The sequence below is a fragment of the Camellia sinensis genome, chromosome 11, assembly GCF_055761805.1.
Source record: "Camellia sinensis isolate YWXY chromosome 11, ASM5576180v1, whole genome shotgun sequence".
Classification (NCBI taxonomy): Eukaryota; Viridiplantae; Streptophyta; class Magnoliopsida; order Ericales; family Theaceae; genus Camellia; species Camellia sinensis.
In genome coordinates this window covers 105,408,934-105,436,039 of record NC_138971.1, presented here as the reverse complement: position 1 = coordinate 105,436,039, position 27,106 = coordinate 105,408,934, and the positions used below count along the sequence as shown (strand labels likewise).

At 34.9% G+C, this 27,106-nt stretch overlaps 2 protein-coding genes across 2 annotated transcripts; both read left to right on the top strand.

Annotated features, from left to right (window-relative positions):
• Window positions 1-5,897: 5,897 nt before the first annotated feature.
• LOC145802536 (putative mitochondrial protein AtMg00240) lies at window positions 5,898-6,523 on the top strand. The gene is made up of 2 exons (XM_082895263.1): window positions 5,898-6,097; window positions 6,328-6,523. Exons 1-2 carry the CDS (start codon window positions 5,898-5,900, stop codon window positions 6,521-6,523), a joined length of 396 nt encoding a protein of 131 aa, XP_082751389.1.
• Window positions 6,524-11,243: 4,720 nt separating this feature from the next.
• LOC114298784 (AP2-like ethylene-responsive transcription factor At2g41710) lies at window positions 11,244-13,345 on the top strand. Its single transcript, XM_082896508.1, has 7 exons — window positions 11,244-11,497; window positions 11,581-11,663; window positions 11,903-11,991; window positions 12,103-12,176; window positions 12,284-12,334; window positions 12,442-12,518; window positions 12,614-13,345. Exons 1-7 carry the CDS (start codon window positions 11,244-11,246, stop codon window positions 13,237-13,239), a joined length of 1,254 nt encoding a protein of 417 aa, XP_082752634.1. The 3' UTR covers window positions 13,240-13,345.
• Window positions 13,346-27,106: the final 13,761 nt, after the last annotated feature.

Genomic DNA, 27,106 nt, shown 5'->3' with positions numbered 1-27,106 from the left:
GAGGTTATGTTATAGACCGGACTGGTCCATTCTTCTCTATTGATCCAAGGAAATTCGGCTCCCACAACATCCAACTTCACAAAGCAAATATTACAATAAACCTCCTTCATAAAACAAAGGATTAAGCTACATCCTAGAGTGACCCTAAGCAAAACCTCAACTACCAGATGCTCACATTTGATCCTCCAGAAACTCTAATCTTCCAAGTTGAGGTGAGCCACACAAAAGTCTAGGAATCTGAAAAATTAATTAATTAAAAAAGAATGAGCTAGAGCCCAATGAGTCTACCAATCCCATGGAGTTATAAAGCTTGCTCCTTTCAATGGGGTTCAAAATAAAGATAATAAACACAAGAGCTTAATTGGACTGAAATTTATACAAATTGAGAAAATTTTGCATAAACCGTTATCAAGATTTTTCCGAAGAATCTCATAATGTAGGAAAAATACATTTGAATAAAGAAAGTAAACAAAAATACAACTTTTCAATATATTAAGATTTCATGTCCATCATACGAAGCATTACATAACATTAGGGTCGCGTTACCTCGCGACTTAGGTGGTGACGGTACTGTTACCCAAAACATAACCATAGGAACATAACTCATATCATCGTAGCACTTCAATTCTCATGTCAATGTTTCGGTCCCCAGGACCCCTTATGTACAACGACCCTTATGGTCCTTAAAACATTTTGGTCCCCAGCACCCCCAAGCATTTCGGCCCTTGTGGCCCCAAAGGCTATATTCGGTTATATGATTAATAAAATAAATAGTCTCGCATAACATTTCATTGTCATTTAATCATCATCATCATCATAAAATTTGAAGGACTCAACTTAAATAAATTCTCATAAAAATTAATGCTTCATTATACAAATGAAATCATATATTTATTTAAAACTTAACTTTTGACCTCAATAAATTTATAGATTTTCTTTTTATACATATATCATGATGAAATGTGTTACTTCCTTTAATTCAAAAATATTTCAAACTTTGTATTAAAGATAGAGATAAGTTAAATTTCCATGGTAACTCACCTCCAAAATAGCAAAAGCGTAGATTTGAAACCCTACGAGCTAATTCCCAGTAGGTGTAGAGACGCCTTCCTCCAATCTTAACAATTAGTAAATAAGATCTAAAACTAGGGGAAAGCTTTCAATGAAAATTACAACATCTAAAAAATTGATCCTAAATAAGACATGGTATGGAATAAGAGCTAAAACCAAGCTACAGAACTCCAACTTCAAGTCACCCCAACAAACAACTTATCCAAACTCCACAACACCCAAACTTTGTACATTTTTGAGTTATTAGCGTTTTAAAACATCCAACCAATTTATATGCTCAATACCACCATCAATTAAACCACAAAAGTAAAAAATCAACATTTTCATAAACTCAAAAACTTAGGTAAAACCACTTCAATCATTAATAAAATTCCTCCAAAATCCTTTATAGAACATAGAGATACCCAATCCACCATTTATCAAATCAATTGTAACATATAAATTTCCTAACACCAACATCCCCAATTTTTACATCACATTCAAACCTAGATTAACCCAAATCTCAATCTCCAAAACACCCATCAAATTGATCATTTTTCTACATGTAAAACATTCATAGAAACTAATTGAGAGTATAAAACTCAACAATCAAACCCCAAATCATAGTAGATCTAAAATAGAAAAAAAAAATTCATCATCTCTAACTCAAAATATGTAAAATCTTAAACTAAACTTTTTAGGCAAAGATTCTTACCAATTAAAGGCCTCCAATCCTTCAAGAAAATAAACCCCAATCTTTGATTCTTCGAAAGATTAAGAAAAAAATCTAGAGTTGGTACTTCTATTGTGCTATTTTCGAATAGAGTGATGGAGTGGCCAACCGGACCCTTTTTCCAGCAAGATAAGATGGTCGGCAGTGGTGGAGATGGTGGGTTAAGGCGGTGGTGTAAGAGTGGAGCAAAGGTGGGGTGTTTGGCCACCAAGAAAGTAAAGGAAAATGAGAGAGAATATAGAGAGATGTTAGAGAGAGAGAAGAATGAAAACAATGAAGTAAAAAAAAAAAATCTACACTTTTTTTTTATTTATAGTTGAAATGGGGTGTTTGGTTACACTTACTATCAAGTTTGGAGTTGGGTTTTGATATCCTAAATGGAGTTTAACTTAGGAGTGTGTTTGGCTCTGGATGAATGTTGGGAATTTTATAAGTGACCCCTCTTCTCCCCTGTTTTGCTCTTCTTCTTCCCTATTTTCTGCAAGAAAAATCAAACTTGATTTTATGTGTTTTTAGATTGATTCTTTGTAGTTCAAACACACACTTGCTTCCAAAACACCCAACATAAAGTGGTATCAGAGCCTGGTTTGAAGTGGAAGCTTGGATTTGAAAAAGAGGGCTGAAAATAGAAGGTGTGTGAAGAAGAAAAATGGGTTTTGTAGAAAATCTCCATGCCTAACTCAAGCAACCAAAGTATAGGTATCCAGCAACCATCTATGCCCATTTTTGCTGGAGAAAATTATGATTATTGGTGTGTGAGGATGAAGACCTTATTTTAATCCCAAGCTTTATGGAACTTGGTACAAAATGGGTATGATGAACCAGATTCACCAACTACATTAACTTCAACACAAGAGCAGCAGCTAGAGGAAACTAGAAAAAACAAATGATGCTGAAGCACTCTTCTTCATCCAACACTCTCTGATGAGTTGTTTCCAAGAATCATTGAAGCCAAGAAATCAAAGGAAGCATGGGACATTCTACAACAAGAATTTGAAGGAGACAAAAAGGTAAGAATCATCAAACTCCAAACTCTTAGAAGGGAGTTAGAATATTTAAAGATGAAAGAATCTGAAACTTTAACTAATTATTTTTCTAAACTGATGGAGATTGTCAATCAAATGAAATCATATGGTGAAAGAGGTGAACAAAAGAGAATTGTTGAGAAAATTCTAGTTAGTTTACCAGAAAAATATAACACAATGGTGGGAATAATTAAAGAGAAAGGATATCTCTGAAATAAGTGTCCAAGAATTGACGGGTTCTTTGAAAGCTCATGAACACAGGTTATTAAAACAATCAGAGAAGCCTTTGGAGAGTGCATTCCAATCAAAAGTTAATTTGAATTCTAAAAGTCATGGAGAATTATCAAGTAATGAACAAACAAGAGGGGAATCATCAGGAGGTGGTGGTAGACAAGGAAGAGGAAGATGTAGAGGAAGAAATTCATCAAGTGGAAGAGATAGAAGCAACATTCATAGAAGTTCAAGTGTGGAAGAAAATACAAGAAAGTGCAGAATTTGTAAAAGAGGAAATCATCTAGAGAAGGATTGTTGGTTTCGAGGGAAACCACAATGTTACAAATGAAAAAAATTTGGCCACCTCCAAAAGGATTGGAAAGTCAAGAGCAATCAACAAGCCAATTTTTTAGAGGAGCAAGATGGAGAAGGAAATTTATTTTATGCTTGTCAAGCAGCTTTCAAACACAAAAATGATGTTTGGTACCTTGATAATGGGTGTAGCAATCATATGACAAGTGATAAGTCTATTTTCTTGGACCTGGACACTTCCATTTGCTCTCAAGTTAAAATGAGAAATGGAGTGTTAGTAAATACAAAGGGAAAAGGAATCATAAGAGTTGAAACAAAGAAGGGGACTAAGCTTATTCATGATGTGATGCTTGTTCCAGACTTGGAGCAAAATCTACTAAGTGTTGGATAACTTGTGGAACATGGATATACAGTCCATTTTGAAGCTAACAGTTGTACCATTCATGACAGAAATGCAAAGCAAGTGGTGGCAAAAATTCAAATAGAGAAGAATCGAAGCTTCTAACTCACATTCAAATATGCTAGAAATGTTGCTTTGAAAGCTCATACAAATGATGAGTCATGGTTGTGGCATAGGAGACTTGGGCATTTGAATTTTCATAGTCTCGAAGTGCTTCACCAAAAGAATATGGTCCAAGGACTTCTAAGTATTGAGGAAATACATGATGTTTGTGAGGGATGTGCACTTGGGAAGCATCATTGGCAACTTTTTCCTAAAGGAGTTGCTTGGATAGCCAAAAAAATGTTAGAGTTAGTTCATACGGATGTTTGTGGGCCTATGAGAACTCCCTTCCATGCCCAAAACAAGTACTTTATTCTTTTTATTGATGACTATACAAGGATGACATGGGTGTATTTCATGAGGGAAAGATCTGAAGTGTCACTATTTTCAAAAGGTTCAAGAGCATGGTGGAAAAGCAAAGTGGGCACTACATGAAGCCTTTGAGAAGTGATAATGGCAAAGAATACAACTCTAAGGAGTTTGACAAATTTTGTGAAGATGAAGGTGTAGAAAGACAACTAACAGTGAGTTATACCCCACAACAAAATGGAGTATCCGAAAAAAAGAATCAAATGGTTATGGAAATTGCCAAATCTATGATGCATGAAAAAGGGCTATCAAAGAATTTTTTGGCTGAAGCTATTTACACAGCAGTGTACTTGATAAATAGGTGTTCTACAAAAGTTGTTTGGACTGAAACTCCCATAGAAGCTTGAAATGGAAGAAAGCCATCAATAAAACATCTCAAAGTATTTGGATGTGTTTGATATGCTCAAATTCCAAAGGAAAGAAGAAGCAAATTAGATGAAACAAGTGAGAAATGTATCTTTGTGGGATATAGCAGCAAATCCAAGGGTTATTGATTGTATAGCTTTAAGAAAAATCAGATAATAATCAGCCGAGATGTGTTATTTGATGAGAATGCTTCATGGAATTGGGATGAAAGAAAAATTGAGAAGCAATATGTCCTAGTTGATGAGGAGCAAGAAAATTCAACACATGAAGATGACAATAATAAAGATTCACATCAATCCTCACCAAGGGCAAGTTCATCATCATCTTCCAGCTCTTCTCCAAGTTCAAGCTCAAATTCTAATTCATCCTCACCTAGCTCAACTCCAAAAAAAAAAAAATGAGTTTAAGTGATGCGTATGCTAGATGCAATTTTTGTAGCAGAACCTGAAAGTTTTGAAGAAACAATTAAAGAAAAAGCTTGGAAGAAAGCAATGGAAAAAGAAATTGAAGTCATTGAGAACAACAACACATGGGAATTAGTTGAAAGACTACAAGGCAAGGAAATCATTTGGATGGTTCATTCCAAAGAAACAAGGCAAGGCTGGTCGCAAAAGGGTACACACAACAGCCTGGAATCGATTTTCAAGAAACATTTGCACCGGTTGCATGACTTGACACCGTTCGAGCTCTCAAGTGCTTTAGCAGCCCAAAAAGGTTGGTCATTGTATCAACTTGATGTTAAATCTACGTTTTTAAATGGAGAATTGAAAGAGGAATTGTATGTCGAACAACCCCAAGGGTTTTTAATGAAAGGAGATAAAGACAAGGTGTATAAATTGAAGAAAGCATTGTATGGGCTAAAGCAAGCTCCAAGAGCATGGTATAGCCAAATTGATTTCTATTTCATCAATAAGGGTTTCAAGAAGAGCAAGAGTGAGCCAACCTTATATGTGAAAAATCAAGGTATGTTAATTCTTATTGTTGCCTTGTATGTTAATGATTTGTTATTTTCCGGTAATGATGAGATAATGATTGAAGAATTTAGAAATGGCATGATGAGGAGATATGGAATGAGTGACATGGATTTGTTGAATCATTTTCTTGGAATTAAAATCTATCAAGTTGAAGACGGAGTATTTATTTCTCAAAAGAAATATGCTGAAAATATTTTAATGAAATTTGGCATGAGTGGTTATAAGCTCATGGCCACACCACTAGTTATGAATGAAAACTTACAAAGGAAGACGGAGAGAAAAAAGTAGATTGTTCATTGTATAGAAGCTTGGTTGGAAATTTGTTGTATCTTACAACTACAAGGCCGGATATAATGTATGCTGCAAGTTTGCTTTCTAGATTTATGAATAATCTCAGCCAAAAGCATCTTGGTGCTGTAAAACGAGTTTTGAGATATATTCGAGGCACAACCAGCTATGGTATCAAGTATTGCAAAGATTCAACTGTGAAATTATTTGGTTTTTGTGATAATGATTGGGGTGGCTGCACTGATGATATGAAAAGCACCTCAGGGTATACATTTTCGTTGGGTTCTTGAGTATTTTCTTGGGCATCAAAGAAGCAACAAAGTGTGGCGCAATCGTCTGTAGAAGCTGAATATGTTTCAATGGGTTTGGCAACTTCCCAAGCAATTTGGTTAAGGAAAATACTTGAAGATGTTTGCGAAAAGCAAGAAGATGGTATAAAAAAAATTGTGACAACAAATCAGTTATTGCCATGGCTAAGAATCCTGTTTTTCACAGTCGCACTCATCATATTGCAATTAAACATCATTTTATTTGGGAAGTAATTGAAGAAGGTGAAGTGCAGCTCAAATTTTGTAGGTTAGATGAACAAAATGCAGATATATTCACTAAGACGCTTCCCAAAGAAAAGTTCCAGCGTTTCAAAGAGTTACTTGGAGTTATGGAGCAGCACATTAGAGAGGAGCAATGTTGATGTAATGTGCTTGTTTAATTTTGTATCCAAACAAACACTTATGCTTATTTAATTCTAGTTATGTTTTGGGTTGGGTTTTGTTAATCAGACTTAATGTATGTGGAGGAAATTTATCCAGATGTTTTATTGGTACTTGGGTTGATATAATTTCATATAAAAAGCTTGTAAGGGAAGCTAAAAAGGCAATAGAAAAATCTGCAAAAGGGGCTGTTAATAGTGACCCCTCTTCTCCCCTGTTTTGCTCTTCTTCTTCCTTATTTTCTACAGGAAAAATCAGATCTGATTTTATATGTTTTTAGATTGATTCTTTGTAGTTTAAACACACACTTGCTTCCAAAACACCCAACATATAAACTTCAAATGAAAGTTTCAAGGATAAATTACACTAATTTCAAACTGTCCTGAGGTTGGAAAAAATACAACAAGCTCCAGTTTTGACATAATTCACTGACCTTCTTTTTAGTAAGGTTAAATGGAATGAAACTAATATAAATGATGTGAAAATACAAAAATAAATTCTGTAAAATATACATTTTAATGTAAAAGATGTGACAATATGATTTTTCTATCCATATGATTAACGAATTATTGATAAAAAAAAATTAGGCTAATTGTGATATCAATTAAAAACTTAAGAGAATCCAATGTAATTATGCTAAAGTTGTGAGATTTACTATATTAATTTTCTCTTAACCTTAGGGGAGATTAGTGTAATTTAGCCAAAACCCATAAATAATAATAATAATAATAATAATAAAGAGTTAATTACCTAAAAGTCATATTTACAAATGTTATGGTAACTTAAATCTTATTTAAAATTTTTTGAACCAATAAATCCTAGTTCGTAAAATTGATAATATTATCAATTTTTTCTAATTTTTAAAACTAAAAACATTATTAATTTTGCATAGTAATGTTCCAGATAATTGTTTGACTGACTGATAAAAAACAGAACATGAGACTAAATATTTTTACCCTTCTACTTATTGGTTTGATTTAACTATTCAATAAAATCGATAATATTAACAAATTTTTTTTTTCAATTTTAAAGTTTTTTTTCTTCAATTTTACACATCAATATTCCATCATCATTCTCTTTTATAGACACAAAATTTTCAATTTTGTACAAAAAAAATTTCTTTGGTTCTGGTTTTTAGAAATTTTTTTTTAGCAAATTCTAATTTTTTATTTTCTGTATTTTAATGTTTTCAATGAATTTTTTAAATATTTTAAGAATTTTTTTTTTAATTTTTAGACACACCTAACATAAATACACTTAAAAAGTATAATATTTGTGAAAAAAAATCTTTTAAAAATATTCTAAATACCAAAAAATATTTTTAAAAAATACTAAAATTCATTACATTTTTTTAAAAATATATTTTTGTGTATTTATTAATTTTTTAAAATATTTTTTCACAAATATTTTACTATTTAGATAAATCTAACTAAGGTGCATCTAAAAAAAAAATTTGTTTTAAATTTTAAAAATATTCACTAAAAACAAAAAACTCAATTTTGGAAAATTGGAACCAAACACACTGATTAGTTTTTTCACATAATTTTTTTTTTATAGTTTTTTCAATTTGATAGTTGATGTTTTAAAGTGTTGAAAATCAAAATAAATATCAAATTATCATATTCCTTTATAAATAATCATAAATGATGAACAATCATTATTTGAAGAGCAATTCCGACTATTAAAAATTTAATGAGATTTGAAGGTCTAAAAAATCTTGATTAAGACTCAATGCAGTATAAGTTCATAAATTAATATTTGTGTATAATATTCCAAAAAAAAATACCCCCAGAAGAATATTAAAGATTCAACTTAAGGATTAACACTGGGAAGAATATTTTAACGACTGATGCCATTGGTATGACCGTCATTAGACCTCCGTGGCAGGAAACAAACTCCATTGTCAACAGTCACACAAACAACTTCAAAACAAAGCAGCTCAAAATCCGAAACACAACCAAACAAAGCTTTAAAAAACATGAAGTTCATTAGTCTAAAAACCGGACGAAGAATCCCAGGATTAGCACAACTGGTAGAGCTCGATATAATTTGTCGCTTAATTGCGCTCGCGACAGGTTTGTCTGATTATAGTAGTCCCCAAAAAAGACGAAATTCGGAGGCATTTCTGAGCTTCTTTCCTTGGATAAGCCAAGTTTTGGCTTGTCACATATATGATATATATCATTTGTCTATTTTGATGATCCAAATTTTACAGCACTCTGATTATTCTCATCTTTTTTGACCCATCTGAGATAAGCAAGTTTGGGAATTGGAGAATTGTTTAAAATGAATTATCTGGTTTGAGAAACTGCAACTTCCATTTTTAACTTAATTAACTATAATCAAGTAAATTACATTAAAATGCAACATATATGGTTCAAACATGAGCTTTCTCACCCAAAACCTGATACTTTTAGGCAGCTAATTTTGGCGAAGCGAGCGATTATGTGCGAGCCAAGATGTGCATTTTAAAAAAAGGTGACACTTCACGAGGATTCTACTAAAGCGGAATCTGGAGAGGGTAAGATGAATGTGACCTAATTAAAATACATCACACTCATGCTAATTCATTACCGATAACATTTGTGCAGAAGTGACTGAAGCCTATTTGAAGTCCAAGGTGAAAATTTTAGTTGGGGCTTTTTATAATTTTTTACATTGTAATTTATTTTTTGGTACTATAATTTTATTTAAAATTCATAATAATACCCTTTACCTTCTCAATCAAAATAATTTTGATAAGAGGCATCCATTTGAACTGATAGAACGAAAAAGGTGTAACGTAAATGCAATGAGGAGACCCTTTTTGTATCCAATGATAAATGTTTTGCTCTCTTATTTTATTTGGCTGGGATGAAATGACTCATATTTTTTATAATTTAAGATTTAACAATTTTTTTATTTATTTAAGTAGAGTTTTTCTATTACTTTTCTAATTTTGGAGAATTATTTATAATTTATTTTATGTGAATACATAATAAGTGAGGCACTCCTTTACTCGGGTCCTAGGCGAGCACCTAAGTTACATGTCCCTTAAGCCACTACAGCATTTGTGTGAAGATTGGGTAGAAAATAAAAATGGTTGAAAGAATTTTACAATTCATTCTTTTTTGGATGATAGGTAAGTACAACAAATTAACATTTTAAAGATAAAAATTTAAGAATAAAATCAGTTACTAGGAACCGAATATTTTTGTTGTATAAATGTTGTTATTGTGTTGTTAGTGGCGAAATTTGACATTTAATGATGAATTATTATAACTATCATTTGGAGCCAAATTTTCGGAGCCAAATTTTGTGTGTCAAAAAATAAATATTTTTTGGACTAACTTATTTTGTCCTTGCTTTTGTTAGCGATATTTTTAAAATTGTAGTTAAAAGTTTTTTTTTTTTTTTTTTTTTTTTTAACTTTTCAAAACGATTTGAAAAGAAATTTAGCACCTATCATTGCGGCAATAGAAATTGGCCTCCAAATTTTTTTACAATAAAATTTTCACTTCGAAAAAAAAAAATTTAATCCCTAAAACACCTATTTGTTATGCTTTGGATTGCTCTATTATGATCTTGGTATCTCCAAATTCAATTTATAGAAACAGCCAATTCACACACTGGTTATAATATAAACTTGGACATAGTCAAAAAGGGTTCGAGTCTACCATGGGTTGAAGCTATTTTTTTAAGAAAAATGCTTGGGAGCACTAATTAGTGCTCCCACTAATTAGGTGGCAGTGGGTCTCGCCATTAATGATGTGATGTTTTGATTTTGGAGTTGTATTTTTTTTTTTTTACTTTTTTAATTCATTAGTGCTATTAGTAGTGATGTTTTTAGTGAGATGAATCATTATTGTTTTTTTAATGGAAAATGACTTAGACCCCTAGCTGGGGGTGCTTGGGGTCGTTCCTGATTGGTGCAAAAATAGGTTTTTTTTTTTTTGGATTTTAGCCAACCACACGCTGCCACGTCACTGGGGATGCCACTGGGGGTTGGAAGCAATGCCCTTTTTTAATGGAAAATGACTTAGACCCCCAGCTGGGGTGCTGGGGGTTGTCCCTGATTGGTGCAAAAACAGTTTTTTTTTTTTTTGTGAATTTCAGCCAACCACACTGTCACGTCACTGGGGGTCACCCCCACTGGGGGGTCGGAAGCAATGCCCTTTTTTAATGGAAAATGACTTAGACCCCCAGCTGGGGTGCTGGGGGTTGTCCCATTGGTGCAAAAACAAATTTTTTTTTTTTTTTTGGATTTCATCCAACCACACGCTGCCACGTCACTGGGGTGCCACTAGGGTCGGAAGCAATGCCCTTTTTTAATAAAGAACTTTGTCAAAAACATAAAAACCTTGATACTATCGATTAAATTGCTAAGAGTCCATTAATTCTGAAGGACAGGTCTCCTTGCTGGAGCTCTTGAGACTTTCTAAATAAAATCACAGATTTTGTACTGTTAGCTTTCTCTCAACTGACTATGTACAAAATGCACACGCACTTCAAAATAATCGTTCATTTTTTTTGTCATTGTTCTCTCAAAGCTGTCGCGACAACGAAAACAAAATAAGCAACAATACAAGAATCTTACGTTTATATATGCTTGGCTCGGAGTTTCTCAACAAGAAGATATCAAAAACATTGTCTCTTGCTGTTTGCTACTGAGTTCAAGAAAGAAAAAAACAGAAACTGAGAGAGAGAGAGGGAGAGAGAGAGATGGAGATGATAACCGCCGTGAAATCTGAAGTGAACCCAGTGAGGCGTCGTGGCGTGCGTAATGCAGAAGGTGGGGATAATAGTCCCATGGCCAAGGGTGGCAAGAGACGGAGAAGAGAGCCCGCTCCAGTCGCAGATGGTTGTGCTGATCAAGGAGAACAACCGCAGACAGAAACGCTGCAGGTTGATCCGTCCAGTACTACTACTACTACCACTACTGTCAAGAGAAGTTCAAGATTTCGCGGAGTTAGCCGGTATGGCCAATTTTAGTTTTCCTTATAAATTCAAATAAGCTAATTGTATATTTTTTTTAAAAAAAAAATAAATAAATTTACAGGCATCGATGGACCGGGAGATTTGAAGCTCATCTATGGGATAAAGGATCTTGGAATGCAACACAGAGGAAGAAGGGGAAACAAGGTAAACATAACAGATAATACACATTGCTTGTTACATTTTATATTCTGTTCTTGATTTCTCATGCCTTTTTGATTGTTTTGTCATTGGATTACGTTTCATGGTTGCAATGGTTGGCATGGAACAGTTTATCTTGGTGAGTGCCTATACTGCTAATTTTGAACTTTTTTTATTTTAAAGAAACTGAACTTAGATGATGAAATCATGAAAATTAACCATTTTTTGTATCGCTAACCTACCAGGGGCTTTTGATGAAGAAGAATCTGCAGCAAGAGCATATGATTTAGCTGCAATCAAATATTGGGGTCCTACAACTTTTACAAATTTCCCGGTATGTATGCCATACATGAATCCAATACTTCCATATATTTTTGACAGGCCGATGGCAAACACAATGTAATATATTCTTATTATGAAAAACCCACAATTTCTTTTTCATCAGGTGCCTGAGTATGAGAAAGAGATTGAGATAATGCAGAATTTAACAAAAGAGGAGTACTTGGCGTCGTTGAGAAGGTACTTAAAGATTAGAATTAATTACTACCTAATTTACTCCATAGTACAAGCTTGATTTCATTTAACCTAAACTCATTTTATTTTATTTTATTTTCTGCTTAATATAGAAGAAGCAGTGGTTTCTCAAGAGGTGTATCCAAGTACAGAGGAGTCGCGAGGTAAGTGAAAGTTTTATCATCGCCTGCCTTCACTGTCTGATCATTTCTCCCCTTGACTAAACCATCAAAGGTTGAATACTAAGGCTGCATTTTTTGATGAAATTCAGGCACCATCACAATGGTAGATGGGAAGCTAGGATTGGGAGGGTGTTTGGAAACAAATATCTCTACCTTGGCACTTACAGTGAGTTTCAACCTCTCTCCATTTCATGTAGTTAATACGATGGTCTAAATTAGTATATCAGAGAAGCTTATGGAAGACCTGTTTTACATATTCAGGTACCCAAGAGGAGGCTGCACATGCTTATGACATTGCAGCAATCGAATACAGAGGGATAAACGCAGTGACCAACTTCGACTTAAGCACATACATTAGGTGGCTAAGGCCTGGAGGCAACTCAGTTGCCCTTCAGGAACCAGTACAAAAGTTGGAGCCTCCGCTTGCCAACTCCTCGACTAATTTCATGTCGAGTCAGGAACCACCCGAGTTCACCTTCCGCTCCAGCCCTTACACATTGGGAGACACAGGCAACAACATGCCCCGAAAACAGGAACTTTTGGAGACAAAGATGCCCATTAGTCCTTGCAACACGTCGGCTTCCCCAACTGCTCTCGGACTCCTCCTCAGGTCTTCCATGTTTAGAGAACTGGTGGAGAAGAACTCGAATGTCATTGCTGACGATGACACTGACAACCAGAATAAGGCGAAGAAAGAGCCAGGGATAGGCGGCAGTGACGACTTGAGAGGGATGTTTTACAGCAATATTGGCAGTAATCCATATGGATGCTCTACTAGGAGTGAAACATTGCAGACTCAGGAGGCGGAGAACACATTGCCATTGTATAACAACAATAAAACAGGGCAGTCCCTGTGGAATGTTGCCTTTAATTTGCCTTCTAACTAGTGATTGTAATTGCTTCAAAAAGTTGATATGATTGGTACAGAAATCTGACTAAAAGTTTGTAGATGTGAACTAACCTGCCTTGAAGTGGACCTGGTCTGAAATAAACTGGTCTGCTGCAAACTAGCAGTTTGTTGTATTCCAAGAGGAGAGACTTCTTTCATTCTATAATAATACGGAGAGACATATTTCATTATACAATAATATGGCAAAATCTGTTATGTATATCTGTAAAAAGAGTCACATTCCAAGAAAGTTACGATTGGAGAATGGTGAAGCCTAGGAGATCAATATACTTTTTGGCATGGATGGCTCACATTTTTCACCAATCATAAAGTGTGTGAAGACCTTTCTAAAGTATTATGTGGTAAATTGTATATTTTTTAACATTCTATTTGGATGGACAGGTTTGGTGAGAAAAGAAAAGAAATTGTAAGAATAGAAAACCCATTAACTTATTTGGATGGTTAATTAGACAAGAATTAGTGAGGAAATGACTCTCACCAAATCTATGTTTTGTTTCTCGCCAAAAATGATGAGATTAGGTGAGAAAAGAATTGGGTGTAATGAAAGTTTTCTAAAATACCTAAATTATCCTTATGAAAAAAACATAGCTTATAAATATGGAATGTTATTTTGGTAAAATAAAATAAGACACTTCCTTTTATTTTCTCTTATTTATTCTATCCAAACAAGATAGGTGAGAAATCACATCATTTTCTTTTTTATTCATCCAAATACAATGGTGAGTTTTATTCATCCAAATACAATGGTCAGAAACCATAATCATTTTCTTTTTCTTTTTTTCACCTAGGTGAGAAACCACAATAAATTCTTTTCTCACCTCACCTCATGATCTAAACGGAGTGTAAGAGTACACATTGTAATAGTTCTTTCAAACGTTTGTTTTTTGTTTATCCTGAAAAATATTTTCTTATTAATTCTTATTCAACACCAAACATCAAAAAATACAAGAAATATTTTTTAAAAAATATTTTTTCCCAAAACAAACACATCATTATTTCCTCAATAAACAAAAATCAGGCAAGGGAACCTTGCACTGATACATTGAAGGCATGTTTTGACAGAGCTTTCCATTTTTGTTTTATTTTTATTTTTTTTATCAGCGAAAGTTAGTAGTTAGTTATTAGATTAGCATTTATGGAAATTAGATGTTCCACCCTTTGCAAAGTACTTATAAGTACTTGGCCCCTCAATTCAACTCTCCTAAGGGAGAGTTAAATCCATGGCATTCCTCTATGGATTAAGCCCTTAGAAAAATCATTTTAGTGTCCCAAGCCTAAAACCCGATTTAAAATCACTTGTACAGATGTCCCAACACACTTTTGGGCTTATGAATTGATGGTTTTTATTGTAGTCTGGTTGGTTGAATTGATTTCGTACTTGTTTAGTAAGTAATGCTTTTGATAAATTTTGTTTTGGGCAAAAGGATGAAGAACGGAGGTGTAGGAACACGTTTGAAATCAAGCCTGCCTAGAAGTTGGCCACACGAGTGACGAAATTGGGCCGCTCCAATGTGTAGTAGGGGCTGGGCCAGGCACGCACGAGCAGCCAATGCCCTTGTACGAGCAACTAATGCCTGGAGCTGGGGACATGGCTGCACCTCAGCCTAGTATTTTTTTAAACCCTTTTTTACATATTTTGAGGCGACAACCCTTTTCCCTCATTTACACACGGCAGGAAATTACATATTTGGCGATTAAATTTAGTGATTAAAAAAAATTTAATCGTCAAAAGTTATAAAATTAGTGACAAAAAATTATATTAGTCGGTAAAAATACAAGAGTTAGCTATTATTTTTTTTTAATCGTCGTATATTGATTAATGACGACTAAAAAAGATGTAGTCACAAAAAATGTCACAATTGGCGACAAAAATAATTTAGTCGCAATATAGTTATTTTTGGAAACTAAAATTATTTAGTCGCCGAATGAAAAACAAAAATTTACTTTCTATCTTTGACAACTAAAATTAGAAATTAGTAGAAATTAGTTTTTTGGGCAGTACAGATAATTTTTTTGGTGTGGTACAGATTTCTTTTTAGATATTAAATTTGGTTAATCCTCTGTTATTGATGGAACTAAATTTTTGAGGTTGGATTATACTTGGTTTGTATAGAATTTGTATTACATTTACAATTTGATGTTCAATATGAATTTTTTGGATGGTTGGAAGTGAAATGTGTGTACGTTGTCAAATGGTTGATAATCTAATAAGTATTGATGGATTATATTATTATAAAGGGTACAATTTCCACTAATAATGGATATAGGTGGTTGAGAAATTAAATAAAAAGGAAATTATATAGTATTTAGCGACTAAATATGTTGGTAGCCAGAAACAAACAAATGGCTTTTGACGACCAAATAGTTAGTAGCCAAAACAAATCAAAATGAGGGAAGAAACTATTGCCGACTAAATATTTTAGTAACAAAAAACATGGCATCCTTCAACGACTAAAATGTTTGGTCGTGAAAAATAATGAAATTAAAATTATGAGGCTTTTGGTGACTAAAACGTGTAGTCGATAAAAGTAACAACGACTAAACTATTTGGTCGTTAATGTATGTATTATATTACTGACTAAAATGTGTAGTCACAAAATGTATTTTTATCTGTGACAAAAATTCTATTGGTGACTAAAATTTTAGTCTCTAATAGTTGAATTCAGTTTTATGTAAGAACTTTTGGCAACTAATATTTTAGTCACCAAAAGATAACCTTTGCCGACTAACCAAAGTTGGTAGCCAAAAACAAACAAATGGCTTTTGGCGACCAAACAGTTAGTAGCCAAAACAAATTAGAATGGGGGAAGAAACTATTGCTGATTAAACATTTTAGTCACGAAAAACATGTCATCCTTCGACGACTAAAATGTTTGGTCATAAAAAATAATGAAATGAAAATTATGAGGCTTTTGGCGACTAAAATGTGTAGTCGGTAAGAGTAACAATGACTAAACTATTTGGTTGCTAAATGTATGTATTATATTACCGACTAAAATGTGTTGTCACAAAATGTATTATTATCTGTGACAAAAATTCTATTGGCGACTAAAATTTTAATCTCTTATAGTTGAATTCAGTTTTATGTGAGAAATTTTGGTGACTAATATTTTACTCACCAAAAGATAACCTTTGCCAATAACCAAAGTTTAGTAGCCAAACGTTTACTTTCGGCGAGTAATATTTTAGTCGCCAAAAGATTACTTTTTCCGACTAATTAAAGTTTAGTAGCCAAACGTTCACTTTCGGCGACCAAAAATAGTTTAGTCGCCAATACTGTCGCCGACAACGTATAAGCGACAACCTTGGTGACAAAAAAATTTAGTCGCTAATGAGTTTCGGCAACCAAACACGAGGCTTTTGACGACCAATATTTTAGTCGCCAAAAGTGTCATTTCCTGGAGTGTACTCTTCTCTTTTTCTCTATATCTTTATTCTCTCTCTCTCTCTCTCTGTCTACCATAACGATAACAAGCCCGATCCGTAATTAGCTCATAATCCATGATTAAGAATGCTAATTAAGTTTAAGAATGAAATTATATGTTAATTGTGTTATTTGCATGTTATTTGAATTCCTATCTATTAGCGGTAGGAATATCTGTTCTGAATTATGCTCTGTTTTGTTAATTGAAGGCTTTATTGGCATCCGAATACGAAATTGACTAAGTCAACGCGTTATTTAGAATTTTTTGAACCTCATGGTATGTTTAATTAGATTTTGATTTAGATCCAAATAATTAGAATGAATTAGTTATTAAGTTAGATTAAATTAACTCTAATCACATTTAATTAGCTTAAGTTAATCCAACCTATAAATATGTGTTATAAGGTTAGCAAATCATTTTTCCTATCATCATAGAGTGAGAGAGAGCTTGTGTGTGTGTGTGTGTGTGTGTGTGAGAGAGAGAGAGAGAGAGAGAGAGAGAGAGAGGCAAGACAACTAGGATTTTAAGTTAAAGATTGAAGATTTGGCTTGAATCTAAGCTACAAACTTGGAATTGGGAAGAACAACTTAGGACTCTTGCTAATTCAAAACTTTATGTGAGTAATCAACTCCTAACTTTTATGTTTTAGCTATTGACCATATAGATTTAAGAAGTTTAAGTGATTAAACAAGAGAATTGAGCTAAGGAAGAAGAAAAGAAGAACACTTTATGCATGCATGCATAATTCATGGATTTTGAGTTTTAATTCCAACAAATTCTTACATGCAAGAGCTTATTTTTGTTATATAATGAGAGCACATTATGGTTTTATACTTAAACACTTCATTTGTACATGTTATGGAAGTTTTGAATTCATAGCATTACATGCATATAATGTACATCAAGTTTCAAGTTTCATTTTGGAAGAATTGGCATGCTTTTGGGCCTTGATTTGCGAAATGATCTTCAATTCATGATGTGTTATGAGTCTTTACCTATTTTCTTTCATTTTGGCCCAAAAGAATGAGCTTTGATGTGTTTAATTTGAGTTTTGAACTTGGACCAGCAATCTTGAAATTTCATAATTCTGCTTGATCGCTCGAGTGATGGTTCCTTCGCTCGAGCGTACTTTGCATGCTCCCAGTACGTTTACAGTCGAGGCAGTTGGCTAGAGCGACCAAAGCTTCGCTCAAGCAAACTCACCTTTGCGAGGTACATGGCTTGAATGATCAAAAGTTAGCTCGAGCATAAAATGAGAGCATCCAGTACTTTTGTAGACTTTGCAGACCACTCAAGCGCACGTCCATGTTTTCAGAAATTTTGCAAAGTGTTTCAAGTGCATAATTGCATCCCCATTTCATCTTAGGCATTCTTAAGCCATGGTTTAAGCCATATTAATGAGGATATGAATTTGAAACACACTAAGAAAGAATGTAATAAGTTAAGTGTATTCGGAGTGTGTGTTTCAATAAGTATTTGTCACGTGTTTGTGTGTAGGTCACGTGTCATTATTCGACCGATCTGTCTATGTTGTCTGTTCTGCTTCTGGAGCTATCAGTGAGTAATAATTTTTTAAGGATATGTTAACTATAAGTATTTTCTAAATAATATGATATAATCTATTTTTTGAAATGCTATTTGTGAACCATGAATGATTGTCCATCTTTTTGAAATGTAATCGTGGCATCCTTAGCATTGTGTGATATGTTATGTGTTACTTGGTACCAGGGTTTCAAGTGGGTTTCATTCTTGGAATTGATTACGCATAATTAACTATATGATTTGCAAGTGGGTTTTTATGACCATCTCATGTGAATATGGGTCTTAATGACCATCTGTTCTGTGTATGGGTCTTTATAACCAATCCGATCTGTTAGCGCTAATGGATATACCATGTATGACTGTTTGCAAACCTGAATAAGTATATGAATCTATTTCTTATCTGAATTCTGATTTCTGAATCTATTATGGACATCATTCATAAAACATTTACTCTGTTGTTATTCACTGGGTTCCAGCTCATTATTTATATTATGCATGTGGGTGATCAGGTGCGTGACCAGGCTTGAGACTTCCAGTCTAGATCTGTTTGTGTTAGCCAACCAGTGCGCCTCCCGAGGAAGTTTCGAAAGATTTTTTGTGGTCAAGTTTTTGCGGGTAAAGTTGTGACCAAGTTAATGAACAAGTTTTAAGTTTTATTTTCTTTTATTTTGTTTGGACAAGTTTATGATTCTTCTGTATGTAAGGTTGACGTCGTATTATATGTAAATATAAATTTGAAATTTTCTACCTCATATAAATTTGCATACCTCTATGGACATTGTATATTTATTATTTGCTTCTGCTAGCCCCTTATATTATGAATTTGTTTCAGAGGCCTTCGGTAATCTTAGGATTACTGGCTAGTTACGATACTAAACCTGTAGAGTCATGTTTAGGTCATGACAGAGTGGTATCAAAGCACAAGTTATACTGCATACACGAGTCCATATGAGCTACAATATGTCCTAGAAAAGAATTAGGGGCATTACATTAGCATGTATGAGTGTGTGAAATTATGTGATATATTTGAAACAATATGAAATGAAATGAACTGAACACTGTGAAAATTGTAAAATGAGTATTTGCCTATGTTTATTATTGCTCTATTTACCTATAGCAAATACAGAGAACAAGAAGTATGATGTAATTGAATCTTTTGATGCCCGAATGGACCATATGGAAAGAATGCTAGAAGCTTTAACTAAGTCCTTGAGACAATAACAAAGGCAACAATCATTGCCTCTTCCACCTTCTCTGGTACAAATGGAACTGGTAAACAATGACATTATCGGCTTGACTCAAAAGTTCAACAAGATGAAGCCACAGACTTTTTTGTTGAGCCATTGAAAGCCGAAACTTGGATGCTTGAGACAGGAAAAGTTATTTGAAGTGTTTCCGTGTTCTAAAACTCAGAAAGTTCTGTTGGCCACTTATACGCTGAAAGAAGAAGTCCGACATTGGTGGATGCTAATACAGGATAACAATGGGGCTATGACATGGAATCAATTCAAAGAGATTTTTTACAAAAAATATTTCCCTCAATACTTCATAGATCGTAAAGTCTCCGAATTTGAACAGTTGAAACAAGGCAATATGTCAGTAGCAAAGTATGAAGCTAAATTTACAGAATTCACCCAATTTGCTTCGTATATAGTGGACACAAACTACAAAAATGCCAGAAAATTTAAAGGCGACCTTAATCTAGATGTGTTTGATTGGGTTGGTGTGTTAAAACTAAACAAGTATGTGGATGTATTGGATATAACTCTTATGACTGAGGCTAATTTAGCAACTATGAAACAAGCTAAAGCTCCGACAAATGATTGGAGAGGTAAACGATTTGAATTCAATTTCAAAAAAGGCTGGTCATTCTCAATGAGAGAGAAGCAAAATTTAGGATCTTCGAGTAGTTCAAGTCAAAGTAGTGGAACCACCTATTTGCTCTAAATGTGGAAGAAAACACAAGGGCGTCTGCTAACGATCAATTGGTGCTTGCTTTCGGTGTGGCAAGACTGGCCACATGATAAAAGATTGTCCGCTCATGTCCCAAAATTCCAACCATCATGCGGCCAATTTAACCGAATTTGTTTCTGCACCAAGAACGAATGTGAGAACTAATGCTGGAAAGGAATATTTGAGGTAAGGTAGAGTTTTTGCACTCGTACCTGAGGACGTCTAAAACATCGAATCTTTGGTATCAAGTGCACTCCCTATTTGTACTCAACATGCTTATGTTTTAATAGATTCTGGATTTACTCAGTCACTTGTGTCGCGTGCTTTCTCCCAGAAATTGACTAGACCTCTAGAACCTATGAATTATTTGTTGTCTATATCTGCACCATCTGGGGGTTCTATGTTATGTGTGCATGTGTACCCTACTTGTGATAGTATGATTGGAGATATGCTATTATATGTTGACTTGATACCTGTGGATATAGATCATTTTGATTGCATATTGGGTATAGATTGGTTGACAAAATATCATGCTACCATTGATTGTGTTGCCAAATCTATTGTGTTTTGACCACTGGGGTTGCCTGAATTTGTATTTACTGGGAATGGTGTTGTTTCTCCCCCATATTTGATCTCTGTTATGAAAGCAAACAAACTGCTTAAGAAGTGATGTAGGGGTTATTTGTGTTGTGTTTTGAACGTGCCTACAAATAGTGCTAATGTGGAAACTATTCCTGTAGTTAGTGAATTCTCTGATGTCTTTTCTAATGACTTACCCGGAAACTTGATTAATAGGGAAATCGAATTTACTATTGAAGTAATACCTAGAACACAACCAATTTCTAAAACCCCATACAGAATGTCAACATCTAAATTGAAAGAATTGAAAATTCAATTATAAGAACCATTAGACAAGAAGTTCATTCGACTGAGCACTTTGCCTTAGGGTGCTCCAGTTTTGCTTGTCAAAAAGAAAGATGTGACTTTGAGGCTACGCATAGACTACCATGAGTTGAATAAAGTGACCGTCAAAAACAAATACCCACTGTCCCGAATAGATGATTTGTTTGACCAACTTCGGTGAGCCCAAGTGTTCTCAAAGATAGATCTTGGATCCGGGGTACCATCAGTTAAAAGTCAAAGCCAAAGACATAGAGAAAACTGCATTTTGAACTAGATATGGGCATTATAAGTTTCTAGTAATGCCATTTGGGGTAACGAATGCACTTGCCACATTTTATGGACCTAATGAATAGAGTTTTCAAACCATATCTTGAAGAAATTGTTGTTATGTTCATAGATAATATCTTGATTTACTTCAAAAACAGGAAAGAACATGAACATCATTTGATAATTGTGCTACAGACTCTAAGAGAACAGAAATTGTATGCAAACCTATCAAAATGTGAATTATGGCTTAACAGTGTGACTTTTCTGGGGCACGTGATCAACAAGGATGGCATATCTGTTAACTCGCCGAAAATTAAGGCCATTGTAAATTGGCCAAGACCGACTACAGTGACAGAAGTTAGAAGTTTTCCGGGACTTGCTGATTAATACTGTAGATTTGTGAAAGATTTCTCAAAACTTGCTTTACCACTCACTTAGTTAACACATAAAGGTATACCATTTGACTGGAATGATAAAAAAGAATCAACTTTTCAAGAATTGAAAACCAGATTAGTAATTGCACCAATTCTGACTTTGCCTACCGATATAGATGGGTTTCAAATTTACAGTGATGCTTCATATAAAGGCTTGGGGTGTGTTAATGCAAAATGGAAGGGTAATTACTTATGCTACTCGACAACTTCGACTACATGAGAAAAATTATCCGACCCATGACCTGGAACTTACAATTGCGGTGTTTGCTTTGAAAATTTGGCGTCACTATTTATATGGAGCAACTTGTGAAGTGTACACGGACCACAAAAGCTTAAAATATTTCTTCAAATAGAAAGAATTGGACATGAGACAAAGAAGGTGGTTAAAACTGATAAAAGATTATGACCTACAAATCTTATATCATCTGGGAAAGACTAACACAGTTGTAGATGCTTTGAGCCGAAAGTCAATTGCGAATTTGGCATGTTTGCTCACCGGCTAGAAAGAATTGTTGTGGGATTTGGAAAGAAACAAAATTGAAATTGTTTTACGTGAACAGGATGGAGTCTTAGCTGCTATTGCTGCACAACCAACAATTATTGAGGAGATAAAAGAAAAACAATTAGAAGATGAATTTTTGAAAAAGATTGTGGAAGAAATTGACTCTAAACCGAGACCGGGGTTTGTGTTTGAGAACAATGTATTGAAATTCCAAGCTAGGCTTTGTGTACCGAATTGTTCACAGTTGAGAAAACGTATTATGACAGAAGCCCACAATTCAAAATTTGCTATGCATCTGAGAAATACAAAGATGTACAAAGATTTGAAACAAAATTTTTGGTGGCCTGGAATGAAAAAATGTATTGCTGATTTTGTAGCCAAATGTTTGCATTGCCAACAAGTAAAAGTCGAACATCAACAACCCACTGGATTATTTCAACCGCTTCCAATACTGAAATAGAAATGGAAACATATTACAATGGACTTTATTGTCGGTCTACCTCGCTCTTCAAAAGGTATGGACTCTATCTGGGTTATTGTTGATCGTTTGACTAAGTCTATCCACTTTTTACTTATTAAAAAATTTTCTAATACGGATAAATTGGCTAATATCTATATTGATGAGATTGTGAGACTTCACGGAGTACAAGTATCTATTGTGCTTGACAGAGATTCCAAGTTCACTTCGAGATTCTAACAAAGTTTGCAATAAGCTTCGGGAACTAAACTGAAACTCAACAGTGCTTATCATCCGCAGACAGATGGCCAATCAGAACGAACCATACAAACGTTAAAAGACATGTTGGGCTTGACCATCTCCTTATTGGGTTAAGCTTAATACCAATAGCTTAATGGAGTTGTGGGAACTAGGGTTTGGGCTGAGATTAGCTTGGGATAAAGGCTTTCATTTCATTGTTGTTGAATCAGACTCCTTGGAGGCCATTCGAACTTATGAAAAAAGCTCGTACCAATTTTAACGTTTGCCAGGAAATCCGTGATCTTCTAACCAAGAATTGGCAATGTCAACTCCAACATATTTGGAGCAAAAATATTTTGGAGCTCTAATTTGTGAACTCTAATAGCTCTAATGTGTATGCAGGGGCCTATCTGATATAATGTTTTGGCCTTCTTTTTTTTTGTTTTTTATTTTTTGTTTTTTATTTTCCATCTCACCAGAGCTCTAATTTTAGAGGGATGTATCATTCTTGTATTTGGAGTGAGGCAAATGGTTATGATGATCTCTTTGCTGAGTCAACGCACCGATCTGTTAATGTAACACTAGATAGGCCCCATATGCTGTTGAGTCCTCTTTTGGCTAGTGATGTGCAAGTAGGGGTGTAAATTTGGCACGGGGCGGGCCAACCCATGTCGGACCTCTTGGCCTCTCGCCAAAATTCGAGTCGAGTCGAGTCGGGCCAGGTCAATCCACGGGCTAGAAAATTAGGCCCAGGTCTAGGGGTATTCGGGCTTGGGCGGGGCTTGAACAAATTTTTTTTTTTTTTTCCAATTTTTTTTATCAAAATTTTATTATTTTCTATTAAAAAAAATTCAGTTTCGAGCGAGTCGGATCTCAAGCCAAGTTTTGAGTGGGCCTAAAGAAAACTCACGAATCGGGCCCAGAAGCTGAGTTAGATTTCAAAATAATAATCCAAACTCAAGTTGAGTTCAAATCCAAATCCAAACGGATCGAGCTCACCTCAAACCACAGCCGAATTTCAAACGACCATTTTTACACTTCTATGCGTAAGAAATTGGTTCCTTGCGCCGCAATGGTTTGTATTCTTCTTTCGAGCATAGGCCCCCACCCCAAAGAAAAAGTTCTGATCGACTCAGGGAAGGTGTCTCTATTTACTTTTTAGAGGTTGGCACAAGATCCAATTTTTTTTGGCAGTTTGTTAGAGAATCATGCTTCAGACGCACATATTCCCACCCACGAATTGACCCCGTCTAATGTGGAAAACTCCACGTCAGTCCAACACCCACTAACTCAAACTCCCTCACATCCCACGCGCCTTCCTCCTTACATCTCGACACCAATTCCCAGCGCCCCCTTCTGCTGTGACAACAAACTGTTGATTTCTAGAGAGAGAGAGAGAGATGAAGATCAAAGAGTTCACATAGCAAAAAATGGTGAGCACAGAGAGAAATATTGAAGGATATCACAATACACAGAGATCACTCAGAAAATGCTCAGTCAAAGTGATCGACACCCCCTTGTTCTTTCTTTCCAACACATAGACCTATTTTTCCTCTTTGTTCTTTCTTCATGTTCATCTTTAATCAAGTTTTTGCTTTTCCAGCAACATATAAGTTGATTCATCCATAAAGATTAAAATCTTAAAAAGTGGGAACAAAATCCTTACATAAACCAACAGTTGACATTAAAAAAATATGGCAAAATGTCCCCAATGATTTGGGTATGGAAGAAGAAGAAATACTTTTACGGGTTCAAATCGAACAGTGGGTTAAAGCCATTGTTATCATTGTGCATCACCCTGCCTTAGCCGATCGTCGTACAATCGCCGTCTTTACTGTTTGCAGATCGCATATGCTAGATCGAATTTGTTTGGCGCAAAAAATAAAAGGTAGTAGAGTGATAGAGACAGAGAGACAGAGAAAAAATGTAATGATTATAGGGTAGATGTGATATTTTATTTTATTAGATTAAAAAATTTATTTTGTTTTTTATGACTATTGCAGTAAAAAAACCTGATTTTTTTTCTTCCCAAACTAGGTCATAGTGGTGTTTTGAGAAATTGATAAAAAAATTAATTTTTTAACTTTTTTTAGTAGTATTTTTACCAAAAAAGTTGACTTTTTATAATTTTTTTTATGTAAAAAAATAAAAAAAATTAATTTTTTACTAAAACCTCATTTGACAAGTGGCTCTTTTAGTCAAAAAGTCAAAAAATCATTAAAAAAACAGAAATGCGTCGGACCCCTAGCAAATGTGACCCCCATCGACCCCAGTGCCACGTGGCACTGCGGGATTGGGAGAAAGAAAAAAAAAAAAAAAAAAAACAAAAACTGGCCAATGAAGGCCCGCCACGTCACTGGGGGTCGACCCCCAGTGGGGGTCTGTAGCAGCACTGTAAAAAAAATTATAAAGCTAACAACTCATACAAAAAATTCAAAGATTCTATTTTCACTTTACTTTTTACACATCTTTTCGTAAAAAATTAAAAAATCATTCAAAACATACTAATTTTATTTATATTATATTTTAATCAAAAAATTAAAAAATTATTAAAAAAATATATTCCCAAAACGACGCCTAAGTTGTCAAATTGCCTCCATAATCTTGCAAAGTTGCATAACTCGCTTGATGACCACTCGCAGACCACTCAAGCGGTAATGGAAAAACTTGCCAAAAACTTGCCAAGTCATTTCCATGATGCTTTAGACACAATGGGTTAGATTTGCATCTTCTAAAATTATGAACCCCAAAAATATATAAGATTTGATGGATTTACAATGAAAATATGTTTCTTCAATGGAATTGCCAAGCAAACACAACACAAAGTCCTAAAAGGGATGGGATTGTGATTTCCAACTTCCTTGATTGTAGCGTTCTGAATAGATTCAAATAGAAAAAGTACTGAACGAATATCTATTTCAGCAAGAATTACCCGTGTGTTTGGTTTTTATTTTGACATAAATTTTTTTTTTAAAAATATTTGAAAAAAAAAGTTTAGAAATTTTTTTGGTTTAATTGTATATTTTGAAAATAAGTTTGGAATTTAGAATAGAGATTTTTCTTGATAAGTCTAATTTAGAAGTATTTTAACCCAAGAAGTTCATGAAGGAATTTTTTAACCCATTTAGTCCCATATATGTATAGTTTTATTCCATAAAGTCCATTTTCTTGATTTACACTATTTTCTTGGACACTTATGCCCTTATATTTAATTTTGATACCCTTATAAATATTTTTTCAACGATTAACAATTTAATGATGTGAAAATTCATATTTCAAAATTCACATTTGTAAGAATGTAAATTGGCCCGTGGGCGGCCCGAAACCCGCCCGCGAGTCAGGGCGGGCCCGGCCCGTTGACAATGTGAATATTCACATTGACATGTTAAAATTCACATTAATAGGAGTGTAAAATTGGCCCTCGTCCCGTGGCGGCGCGAAACCCGCCCGCGGTCCATGGGCGGCCCGGGGTGGGCCCGGTCCGGCCCGTTGAAAATGTGAATATTCACATTGACATGTTAACATTCACATTGATAAGAGTATAAAATTGGGCCACGGCCCATGGGCGGCCAAAAGCCCGCCCGGGGCCCGGGGCGGGCCCGGCCCGGCCCGGCCCGTTGACAATGTGAATATTCACATTGACATGTTAACATTCACATTGATAGGAGTGTAAAATTAGCCCGCGCCTCGTAGCTGCCCGAAACCCGCCCACGCCCCGTGGGCGGGCCTGGCCCGGCCTGTTGACAATGTGAATGTTCACATTGACATGTTAACATTCACATTGATAAGAGTATAAAACTAGACAGCAGCCCAGGGCGGGCCGGACTCAGCCCGGCCCGGCCCGTTGACAATGTGAATATTCACATTGACATGTTAACATTCACATTAATAGGAGTGGAAAATTGGCCCCCATCCCGTGGCGGCGCAAAACCTGCCCACGGCCCATGGGCGGCCCGGGGCGGGCCCAGTCCGGCCCGTTGACAATGTGAATATTCACATTGACATGTTAACATTCACATTGATAAGAGTATAAAATTGGCCCGCGGCCCATGGACGGCCAAAAGCCCGCCAGCTGCCCGGGGCGGGCCCGGCCCGGCCCGTTGACAATGTGAATATTCACA

Coding starts and splice junctions, on each gene's coding strand:
- LOC145802536 (XM_082895263.1), top strand. CDS start 5,898: ATGTATGCTGCAAGTTTGCTTTCTAGATTTATGAATAATCTCAGCCAA. Junction 6,098..6,327: donor GATATGAAAAGCACCTCAGG/GTATACATTTTC, acceptor TGTTTTTCACAG/TCGCACTCATCATATTGCAA.
- LOC114298784 (XM_082896508.1), top strand. CDS start 11,244: ATGGAGATGATAACCGCCGTGAAATCTGAAGTGAACCCAGTGAGGCGT. Junction 11,992..12,102: donor CAACTTTTACAAATTTCCCG/GTATGTATGCCA, acceptor CTTTTTCATCAG/GTGCCTGAGTATGAGAAAGA. Junction 12,177..12,283: donor TACTTGGCGTCGTTGAGAAG/GTACTTAAAGAT, acceptor TGCTTAATATAG/AAGAAGCAGTGGTTTCTCAA.